General features: G+C 49.1%; 1 protein-coding gene across 1 annotated transcript; it reads right to left on the reverse strand.

Annotated features, from left to right (window-relative positions):
• Positions 1-2382: 2382 nt before the first annotated feature.
• Positions 2383-10023, reverse strand: FOXB2 (forkhead box B2). Its single transcript, XM_083818130.1, has one exon. The coding sequence runs from the start codon at positions 9938-9940 to the stop codon at positions 8897-8899; it is 1044 nt and encodes a 347-aa protein (XP_083674256.1). The 5' UTR covers positions 9941-10023; the 3' UTR covers positions 2383-8896.
• Positions 10024-11961: the final 1938 nt, after the last annotated feature.

The following is an 11961-nucleotide window of genomic DNA, read 5'->3' on the forward strand; positions in this document are numbered from 1 at the left end:
CATTAATAGACCATCTCAACCAATTCTAATTTCTTTTGCATGTCATCAGTAAGTATTGTATAAAACTTCCAAAATGACCTTCAAAAATGTTGAGTTTAAAGTAATACATTTTACTAAGCACTGGCAGTCTTGGGAACTTTCTCCATAATTTTCCAATATTCATGTGTTAGATTCTCAGTGTAATTTCTGGTGGTTTAAGTCTGGTGTTGTTCTTTCAATAACATTGACAGCCTTGTCGAATGTTGAAGAAATAGAAGAAATGTAGATGAAAGAAAAGTTAAATTATTTAAAGCAAGTTTGTTTACTGATCTTATAATGTTTTTAGCAACACTTATCTATAAGGAAATGGATCTCATAGGTAACTGGAATGGTCTTGTGTAGGATTAACTTGATTTATTTCAGGCTTCATTGGTACAGTTTTCTTGACATTAGTATTTCCTTCTTAAGCAATGGAAGAAGTATGAAACAATGTTTTTCTCATCTGAATTACTTGAAAGTAAATGATTTATAAGTTTAAAAAAAAAAAAAAGGCCCACAATAGTCCCATGAGCTCTCTGGGTATTAGACCACCATTATGAAAAGCTTTCCTGTTCAAAAGAGTCAAATAGTTTCCAGGAGAAGAGAGTATAACCTAAGTAGAGGTGTTCTAGCTGCCCTGTATACCACAACATTTGTGCCCTTAGCAACCAGAAGACTTCCAGTAGTGACTGACCCCCTTCTGTCTTGTCATGAATGCAAAAAATAGCTCTGCTCTAGAACTTCCAGAAAACTGCTGGTAGTCACTAGATGCCTCTCTGAAGGTGGTAAATCACTGTCAGTGGTATTGGTCCTACTCTTCTTTGTGGTCAACTAAATAGGGAACTCTTCAGGATGCATTTTTAACTTTCAGCAAGTCAAAGAAATGTGGTTGAGTTCAGCAATTTTCTGATTCCTGGCTGGAAGGGATGTGTGTTTGCAGTGCTTCTCAGGCATGACAAGGAAAACCAAATCTGTTGGCAGCAGGTTAAAGTTCCTTAAAAAAAATATTCTTATTGAAGAAAATGTAGAGTTTCAGTAGCTGAAGAATGTCATAACCCCTGTTAAGCTAATGTTTCTTCAAAATGGATAGAGAAATTTTTACAAAATTGCATCCCAGAGAACATAGGAAGAATTCACGATCAAACTTGGAAAACATGGACTGTGTCATAGACACGTTTGAGTTTGGTACCATAAAGCTGGAAATGTGATCAGAAATGAATAAAGCTCAGTGCAATAAAGAGAAAAGTTACTATGCAAGGAAAGAAGAAATGGGGGTAATGCTAAGAATACCATATGTATGCTAAAGATAATAGGAATCCATGAGACCTTCCATTTTCTTTCTTGACCTTCATTCATATTCCTGCATACTCAGTGAGTTTTCTACTCACTCTTTGGAACAGGTAATCCTCTGAGTTGCTTCTATCTGGCAAACCTCAGATACCTTTGTTATAAGACCCAAAATGCATAAATTTACATGTCATGTTACTTAATTTCATTGTATAGCCAGCCCCTGTGTGAGGTTCTACTCCTTCTCTACTTACACTGATGATTTGCCAGACACTGTGATACCAAACTCTTTATTGAAGCTCTGTTCAATATTCAGTCTATTTCATGACTTTTATTTTTGCTAAAAATCAATTATCAGAGAAGAGCATGAAGCTGTTCTGTCATAAATTGCATTTCTTGCATGAAAGTTGTATTTACTCCTTTTTCAGGCTTATGTAGCAGTATATTTTGTATTCTTTTTTTCACAATTCATTCCTTCAAAATGAAGTCAGCCTAGTGGACTAATGTTTTCTTTATATTCTCCCTTCATTTCTTTCTGGAAGTTTGCAGATGAAATATACTGATGACACAGAGATGCATTTTCATATACACCAAATATAAAATCTGGCTCAATATTCAGTTTGACTCCTAATTTGAGACCATATTTTCAACTTGGTGCATTTATTTGTTTGCAGTGCTGGAGCTGGTGAGTAAACTGGGGCATTTTTAGTTTTAAAAATGTTTATAACCAGATAAAGGTAAAGGTAAATGTAACAGAGGCTCTGTAAGGACCTCAATTAATTCACTTGTTATCTGTTTTGCTGGAATAAATGGTGTAACTTCATTTTGAAGATGTATCATACTCATGCTTTTGGATTTTGTTTGGTTTTGCTTTATCTCTGCTGCAGATACTCAAAGGACAATAAATTGATTCTTTTTTCCAGGTCTTATCTTGACAGCCCTATTCAAGTTAAAAAATTGTACACTATGGTAATGAGCCAGAAATGTACCGTGTTACATTGCATTTTCTTCCAAGCTCATGTGTACTAGGAATGATTTTTGTAGGTCAATAACAATCAATTAAACAAGATGTAAGCACCTGACAGTTACAGCATTTATTAAGCATAGGAAGTATCACAATAATTTGCATATTCACTAATCTCTTGTGGTTCAAATTGATAACAACATCAGTTAAAGACTACGAGGGTTAAGAAAATTCTAATCTCAAGCCTTAGAAGGGGATAAACCCAAGTCCCACATTCCACATAAACCAATAGGTTAATAAAACACAAATGGCTACTACAATCACATTACAAAATTCTCTTACATTTTTCCCAGCAAATGATCATTTTCCAGTAGCAGATCTATGGTACAAGCAAATTCTTTAGTACACAAAAAATACATTTTTCTCCTTTCTTTCTTCACTTTTATACAGAACTCATCATTGATTAAGCTTCAGATTATTCAGGTCATGATGAAAGAAGGCCTGATCCACACTGGGACTTTGTCATGTATTATAGAGTTAGAAGTCTATTTTTTTTTCTTTTTTTTTCTTTTTTTTTTGTTAGTGTGAAGACTGATAATAAATAAAATTTAGCAGCCTTTAGCAGTGAAAGAACCATTTGCCTAATAACTTATTCACTAAGTAACACTGGTGTTCAGCCAAAAACCTGCTTTTTCTTGACATTAAGGTACTGTGATTAATGGATAAAGAATATTGTTCTTTTTGCTTTTTGAATTGATTGCTTTAAGCTAATTCTCTGGCTTAAAAAGGGGGGCAAACTTGGTCCCTGTGGTTGTTCCAAGAACAGTTAATGTCTATCATCCAATGATTATTTTAATATGTAGCGTAATACAAACAGTCCATGCAATGTGGACTTAAAATTTTCTCCCAGGTCTTTTACTTAAAAATATGTTTGTTTCTTATTGAAAATGACTACTTCTCCCAGTGTAGATTAAGCATCCATAAAAGTCTAGAGATATATTACAAGATTCTGTGGTACATTGTGCATGTCAAATGCAATAAAACTTATATTTTAATGCTCTGTGAAGCTCAGCATTAGGGTCCTTTTTTATCATGTGTCATAACCTGATTCTTTTCTCCTCTAAAAAGCAGACAGTTTCTTTTTACCAGCTCTGTAAGCAGAGAAGGAGATACAGATGAAAGTAGTACACCGACACCTCTGTCAATACATAGAGCAGCACGGATGCCTCAGACACACGTGGAATGTACATGCCTAGTGTTATCGAACCAGGACGCAGATATTCAGAGCTGCTTCTCCATCTTAGAGGGTATTCAAGTCCATACCTATACTCAGTCTACCCGCCAGGTATGCTGGTATAATATGAAAAGGGCAGTCAGTCTCCCATGCTGAAACTTTCTAATTATTTAAATGAATTTTACCAGAAAATAAGCCAATAAATCCAGTTAGTGGAACACTTTCTTTGGAAAGAAGAACTTAGCCATTCCTTGACCTTAACATATTTTTCATATAAAACTTAATCTGCCACTCACTAGAGCAAGGTTTGGACTCTGCATCATGCAGAGTAGAGATCCATGATGTCTACTGTCCTATATCACACATTGAAACAACTTCAAAGTATTGCTTTGATTTAGGACACATGGCTAGGAATAGAAGTCACAGATCCTGGTCCCCTCTCTGTTTAAGAAGAATTGTCATAGATCAGACCAAATATTTATCTACCTCAATGTCCAATCTCCAACAGTAAGTAAACAATGGATACTCTAGAAAGGGTGAGACAGGAAAAGTGTGCAATTATACCTTCAAAATATAGTACCAGCATAGCAAGTCTGAGCAAAAGGTAGCAAGTTTCTATGGAACAACCCTCTGTGGATTTATCTGACATGAATTTTCTATTTGGTCTCTGAACAAATGTTAGCAACCTCAACAACCTGTGACAATGGATTCTAGGTTTTAATTAGGTGTTTTCTGAAGAATCCCCTCTTTCTGTTTGTTTTGAACTCTTTTGATGACTCCCATTTCTGGTATTAAGCAAAATGGTGAGCAAGTCTGCCTTAGTTCCCTTCTCTAGATCTCTCATGATTTTATGAACTTATATATCTCTGTATGTCTTTGCTTTCCGTGCTGAAGAGCCTTAGACTATTGAGTTCTACTTATACAGAAGATGTACCTTTGATTATCCCATCTGTATCCTGCCGGTTTTAACCTATCTGCTTTTATGTGTGAGGAACTCACCAAACTCCATGATGCATTCAAGTTTACTTAGGATTTAAACAGGGACGTGATATTTTCTGTTATGTTCTCTGTTTGTTTCCTAGCAGGTTTTTTTTTGTTTTTTTTTTTTGTTTTTTTTTCTACAACTAACAACTATAAAGACAACATTTTCATAAAGATATCTACCACAAATTCATAAGAATCCTAATTTTAGGACCTGTAGTTATGTACATAAAATCCCCATGCGTATCAGTTTGCATATATCAACAATGAATTTCACCTTCCATTTTTACCTTCCATTTCATTATCCTGTAACTTAGTGTGGAGGTCTTTCTGCAACTTCAAATTTTCCAGCTATTTTTCTTTATCTGTCTGAGTGACTAAGTATCAGTAAGCATTTGTCACTTCCTTATCTTTACCTCGCCTTTTACACGATTATGTGTTTTTGGGACACCAAACACCGATTCATGTGGTACTGCATTGTGAAAATTTGCCGCTTATTCCCATCCTTCCTTTCCTGCCCCAACTGCTGTGTTTTCCCCAGTGGCTGTTGGACTCTGCCCTTGTAGCAGAGCACCCAGACCGTGCAGCTTATTCAACAGTTGATGAAGGTTACATCTGTTGTCATGTAACGGCATGACTTCACCGAAAAGCATGACTCTTCTTCACGTGCCATTTTATAGTTGACTGGCATTGGCTCACAGATGTGAATTGGAATCTTTCTGAGATGAAGTGATCTTGAACTTAGATTTCCTTCACAGGGTCTGAGAATAGTGCTCTAAGCATTCTGCTTTCTTGCGTGGGCAATGCCAGTGGCCGCATTGTATGAGCAAAGGAGGAGGACCACTGATTATTAAAAGAAATTAAAGACATATATATATTCAGGATAGAGCCTTGTAGGTGGTAAGTTTTGGTATTTAGCATATAAAAGTCTAAAACTACACCTGGTTTATCCAAACGAAGCTGGTTAATTTTACCATATGTTCATCAAAACTTAAGTATTTCTGGGATATCCAAAAGTAGCATTGGAACATTACTTTTCAAAACTGAGACACTTACAGATTTCAAGTTTTTACAGGGATGAGTATATCTTAAAGCGATAGCGATTTAAAATAAAATCTTACAATAAAAGGGAGAATCTGACTGATCCCATAAACATCAGTGGAATTCCAAGCAGACTTCCCAGATTGATTTCTGGCCTGACAGGCTTCATGACTGAGTCAGTGGAGCCCAGAACTTCACAGATAGTACTGGAGGTGCCACTGGGCTCAGAATGTATGGACTGAAATGGCTATCATATGTCAGCCTGTAAAACACATTCATTCTAGAAGTCTTACTGCATTTGGTTGTTTTTTCTCGGCTTGCCTGCTGTATGGACTGATGATACATAAAGCAGTGCCTTGGTTAGGAACAGTTTCCCATAGGTGGGAATAATCATCACTTTGTTAGCTAGCCACGATAAATCAGAAACATAGTGGGGTGATGAATTCCTTTTCTTAGGCCTCTGTTCTTCTATCACTGACTCTTGCTTTGCTACCTTTGGCAGTGTAATGAAATTAAGAATTAGCCTGCTTGTCCTACTTACATTTATTTCTTCTAGTTACAACCATCCTGTCTGCTCCCACCCAGTAAAGGCTCAGCTGCTTTTTCTGTGCAGAACACAGATGTGCCTTATTCTGAAGGCAAGCCTGTGGCATACTGCTATAGCAGACAGGCAATATCTTGTAGTTAGCCTAAGTCTGTGGATTTGTTTTCCTGTTTGGTTTACCACATAAAAATCTTACCCTTCTCTAGTTTACACCTGCTTTTTTTTTGTTTGGAGGGAAGGGTACTATTTGACTTGCCTACACGCTGTACCATCGGCTGTTTCTGAGCAGTGATGGGATTGTTGTTTACATATTGGGATTGTAGGTTGTTGATACACGACTTTATAATATTGCAAAGGCTATGCTTAGAGACTGGGTCCTTAGAAATAAGGAAAAATGCGTAAACTCTCTACAAGGTATTTCTCAGCCGGTGACTTTGCCTTTTCCCCCTGACAGCCTGAAGCGCTCCGGTCGCTCCGGCGCTCTGACAACTTTCCCTGTACGAGCTGCGAAGAGAAGCCTTGACTCTTTGGGTCACGCAAAGCGCAGGCAGCTGCCGCGTGGCTCACCCCAAGCCCCCGGCCGGGCACCCCGCGGCCCCGGCGCCCCTCTTCCCACGGTCTGCTACCACCAGGCTGCCCTCGGCCCCCTCCGACATCAGCTTCCCTCCCGGGAAGGATTCCTGCAGCTCCCGCTCTGGGCTTCACATTCCCCTCACCCCTCGGGCCCTTCCCAGAGGGAAAACACAGAACCCTAAAGGTGCTCCAGGGCCACAGAGGGCACCACGTCGAAGGGGTGCGGTGTATTTAAGCACACCGAGCTAAGTAAAACCGGCGCGATTCACCACTTACTCGGGAGACTGCTTTCAATATAAGCGGCAGATTTAGCAGCAGAAATATCGACTCGATTTCTTGCCTGAAATGGAAGACAGCGGGGCAAAGGAAATGTGAAGCACTTTATATATATGTATATATGTATATATGCATATACATATATATACATATATATATATACACACGCATACATATATATAATTTCTTTTGCTCTGTTTACCCGGCTGCAAAACTTTTGGGGCGATCCCCCTGCTAGTCCGATTTCCAAACAGCGATACCGATCTGTGCCTCAGTAACGCAACATTATTAGCAGCGTTGTATTTTCCAGCGCTGGGAGCTTTGTAGTTCTGGAAGTTAAGGTGCATCCCCCGCCCGGAGCGGAGGGGGCAAGTGGAAATCGAGCAGCTGCGGGGTGAATTTCGGGCGGGCGCAGGGAAAACTGGAGACCTCCGGCACCCGGGGCTCGGCAGGCTTGCTTTTCCCAACAACAGCCGCTTTTCTGCGGCTGCAGGTCCCCCGGCAAGGAGCAGCCCAACCCAGGGCACCTTCCCCAGGGGCTGGGACCGCGACCTGGCGTCTCGGGGAAGAGCCGGGCAGCGACCGGGATTCAGCGCCTGGCGCGACCGGCGGCAGAGCTGCGCTGCCTCGGGCGGTGGGATCGGGATCCGAGCCGGTGCCCCCTCCTCAGACCCGGCCAGCACCGGAGAAAGCACCTCGCCAGCGGGAGATTTGCCCCTCAGAGTTTTCTTTCCCTCTCCCTCTCTGGTTTTGTCTCCGGGAAAAGTTTTGGGCGCTTCAGTCTGTCTGGGGGGAGAGGAACCTACGGTGCGAGCACGCGTTTCTAAACCGGTGTAAAAGGCGAGTGTTTTAAACAGCAGCACCAGCAGAAGCAAATGAATAGATGGGTTTTAATGATCATTGGTGTACAGCAGGGCAGACAGGGTACGGCAGCAATCTCTCACAAGCCAGCCGGGACTCGTCAGCCAGAGCATCGCTCTCTGACTTCTGATCCCTCTGCTTTACGCAGACCTCTCGTCTGCTGGAAGGTTGTTTTCAGTAAAGTGCTTTTCCCGAAGATTTTTAATTTTTCTTATCTCTCTCTTTCTTTTTTTTTTTTTCTTTTCCCCACCCAACAGGTTTTAGTGTTCACACTCACGTGGAAGAAACGCCAAGCAACACATACAAAATAGCGATATCTGTGAGCGGTAGAAGGCGATGTGATAAGCACAATCTACGAATAGCAGGGCTGGTTTCATTTTCAGGAGAATTTAGGGAATTCGGACACTCACAGCCTGAGAGGCCAGGTCATACTTCGGTCCCTCCTAAGGTATTACCCTCACTGAGATGCAGCGTAAAAGTGTGAGGGGGAAGGACGAGTAATCGTTAGTTAAAGGAGCCCTTCGACGTCAGCGCCGTTGTCATTTAAATTCCCACTAATTAATCGAGCTATTTAAAGCTTACGCTTTAATTCGCGAGCATCACGCTTCCCGAGGCCCCGCAGCTCGCCGGGGTCCGAGTTATTACCTCGGCTTTGGACGCCTCCTTCGGAGCGAGCTCCCCAGGTCCGCGGGGCAGAGGATGGATGCTCGGGGGAGCGGGGAGAGCAGCGCTCAGCGCAGGTTTTGCCCCTGAGGCTGGAGCCCCTCTGCCGCCGCGCCCCGAGCCTGGCGGGACCACCGCCGACAGCCCCGGGAGGGGGCTCCGCGGGGAGCCCCGGTGCCCGGCCGCCCCCAGCCCCAGGCTGTCGGTGTGACGGGGAGCCTCCCCCCAGCCCCTTCCAGCCCCCGGCAGTGGCTTTTCACATCACCTCTCCGCCACTGAGGGTATTTAACGATGATAAAAGCTCTTACCTGCGACCTGGCTCTCACACAATCTGATTGTACACAACACAAACACAGGCAGGGGCACGGCCACCAGACGGAGCGGGTCTCCGTGCCGCACGCGTGCCCCCTCCCCTGGGAGCCCGGGGGCCTCCGCTCCCCCGGCCCCCGGCCCTTTAGGAGTGCACCAGGACGGAGTGGAGGGAGCCCTTGCCCTCGGGGGCGCCGCTTGCCGCCTGCTCCAGGAGCGCAGCGGAGGCCGGGGAAGCGGCGGGGCAGATCTGCGAGGCGGCGACCGTCAGGGCGGGGATGGCCGAGGCGGCAGGCACGGCTGGAGCCGGCTTGATGGGCACCGGGACGGCGGGCATGGTCTGCGCCGGCGGGTGGCAGAGCGCCTTCACGGGCACCCCGAAGGGTCCGTAGTCGGGGGACACGGGCACGCCGGCCACCGGGTCCATCACCCCGACGTGGGGCCACATGGAGCTGACCACGCTGCTGAGCTGGCTGGGCACCGGGTAGCCCAGGTGGTGCATCACCGAGGCCAGCGGCAGCCCGCCGGCCTGCAGCACGCCCTTGTAATCTCTGCCGATGATGTTCTCGATGGCGAAGGGGTGCTTGAAGCCCGACGGCTGCCCGCTGCCGTAGGGCGAGAACTGCGGCAGCCTCCCCACGGCGGCGGCGGCGGCGGCGGCGGCCACGGCCGCCTCGGAACCCGCCAGCCCCGGCACCTTGCCCGGGGGAGGCGGCGGCGGCGGCGGCGGGTGCGGGTGGAAGTAGTGCACCATGTGCGGGGCGGGCGCAGGGGGCTTGCCGGGACCCCCGCCGCCCGCCCCGCCGCCCGGCCCGCCGCCGCCGCCGCCGCCGGGCAGGTGATGCTCGGGCCGCAGGACCTTGAAGCGCTTGCGGCGCCGCAGGAAGCTGCCGTTCTCGAACATGTCCCCGCAGTCGGGGTGCAGCGCCCAGAAGCTGCCCTTGCCCGGCTGGTCGGGGCGGCGGGGGATCTTGATGAAGCAGTCGTTGAAGGAGAGGTTGTGTCGGAGGGAGTTCTGCCAGCGCTGCGTGTGCTCGCGGTAGTAGGGGAAGCGCTCCATGATGAACTTGTAGATGTCGCTCAGGGGCAGCATCTTCTCGGCCGAGTGCTGGATGGCCATGGCCGTCAGGGAGATGTAGGAGTAGGGCGGCTTCTGGTCGCTGTACGAGCTCTTCCCCGGCCTGGGCATCGCCGCCCCGCCGCGGCTCTCCCGCGGCCGCACGTCCCGGCCGCGCCGCGCTCCGGGCTCGGGATGCCGTGGACGGCCGAGCCCTGCCCCGCCGCCGCCCCTACATCGTGGGCGCCGCCCGCCCGGACCACGCGCGACCGCGACCCCCCCGCGGGATGGGCGCACGGAGCCCCCGGGCGCCCTCGCCCCGCGGGGTGCGCTCGCCTCGGCCCCCCGCCGCTCGCCGCGGGACCGCGGGGGGCGCGGGGGGCGCGGGGGGCGCGGGGGGCGCGGGGCAGAGACAGCTCCCGGCCGCCGCGGGTGTCCCCTTCGCCCGGCTCCTGGAGGCCACCGGGTCGCCCGGGGCCCTCCGCTGCCCCCTCGCGCTCTCCCTGCTGGCGCTGGCGCTCGGCACGCGGCGGGGGCTGGGGAGCATGAAATTACCCCGGGTCTCTGCGGAGACGGGGAGCAAGGAAAGCAAAACGCCCCTCTCACCGCTCAGTCCGGCGTCCCCGAAAAAAAGTTTGCGGCGGGAGGAGGCGAGCGCTGGGAGACGGCGGGGAGAGGAGGCGAGCGGGGGCGGCGGCAGCCCCGGCTGTGTCGGGTGTGCGCGCTCCGGCGCGGTTTTGTAATGATGCCCGAGCCAGGAGACCCCCGCAGCTCCTGCTCTCCTGCTATATATCACATGACAGCGGCTCGGGGACTTGGCGCCTGGTGGAAAAGGAGCGAGGAGCGGCTCCCGGCTTCCCTCTCACTCGCACCTCCTCAGCTGGGCGAGGTGGAGCCGGGGGGGGGGGGGGCGAGGAAACGCCATGTGAGGGCGAGATCCTCTTTCAAAACACAGGGCCGGGAAAAGATGCCCGAGCAGGGCGGCCCCCTCCTCCCCCTCGCCCTCCCGGCCCTCCCGGAGCCCCTCTGCCCCCTGCCCCTTACCCTGGCCCCGGACCTCCCCTGGTCCCCCGGGGGCACCCCGGGGAAGGGGGCGTCGGGCCGGAGCCGGGACCCGGGCAGCGGCGAGCTGCGACCCTTGGGAGCTGCTAATTCATTGAGCCTGAAAAGCCGCGCGAAGCCTAGCACGAAACTCGGAGAAACGCGGGGAAAGGCTGCGTTTTCCTCTCCAAATCGTTGCGGGCACCTCGTGCTACTCGGCCGCGCTGCGCCGAAGGCACCGGCAGAGACACCCTGCCTGCTCCTGGCCGCGGGGTGCTCCTCGCCACCGCCGCCGATCTGGCAGAAATCAGCGAGCGGTGCGGTGCGACCTTTCGTGTGCATCCTCCGACAGTGCCCTGCGAGCCCGGGCAGGCTGCGGATGCGAGCGAGGAACGGGGAAAGCCGCTCCCCGCGCCGCCGCTGAGGTTGAAGGAAACCCTGCCAGCCGAGGCGGCCACCGGAGCCCAGTTAGCGGGGTGCTGCCATAGGAGGTGCCAGCCTCGAAATGATCGCCCCGGCCTTTATTGGCTAAACAAACAAACGTGTTGGAGGAGCCGCACGGGCCGGACCGCGGCTCTCCAGCGCTGCTCAGCACCCCCGGCAGGGTGCCCGGCCCGGCGGGGCCGCAGCAGGGGCCGGGGCCGTGGTGCCCCGAGCATCAGAGGGATCGCTTCTGGCTGCGTGTCTGCCCCCGAGCCCGGCGCCGTGGGTACGGGTGGAAACGGGGCGGGGGAAGGGGGAGGAACAGGGGAAAACAAAAAAAAAAAGGAAAGAAAAAAAGCACCAAAATACCCGCCAAACAAAGAAACAAACAAAAATCCGGAAAACCTTTTAAATGAATACCTAAAATCCCAGCTAAGGGGATGAGGGAAAAGACTAATTTCAATCCCTTCCTTAAGTAAGTTGTGTTTAATAGTATTATACCTGGGCTCTGGTAGATGGGCGAAGAGCATAATCAAAGGTGAAGAATGAGAGTAAGTGGTAGGCATTGGAATTTCTGAAAGCCAAGTTTCGAGAGGAATTGCATGCTTTAATAAAGTTTCAGGGTATTGTCCGAAGTGTTCGCTTTGCCTCTGAGAATGTAGGGGACATTTATGGTGGCCGAAACGTCC

The sequence above is a fragment of the Anser anser genome, assembly GCF_964211835.1.
Source record: "Anser anser genome assembly, chromosome: Z".
NCBI classification, from domain to species: domain Eukaryota; kingdom Metazoa; phylum Chordata; class Aves; order Anseriformes; family Anatidae; genus Anser; species Anser anser.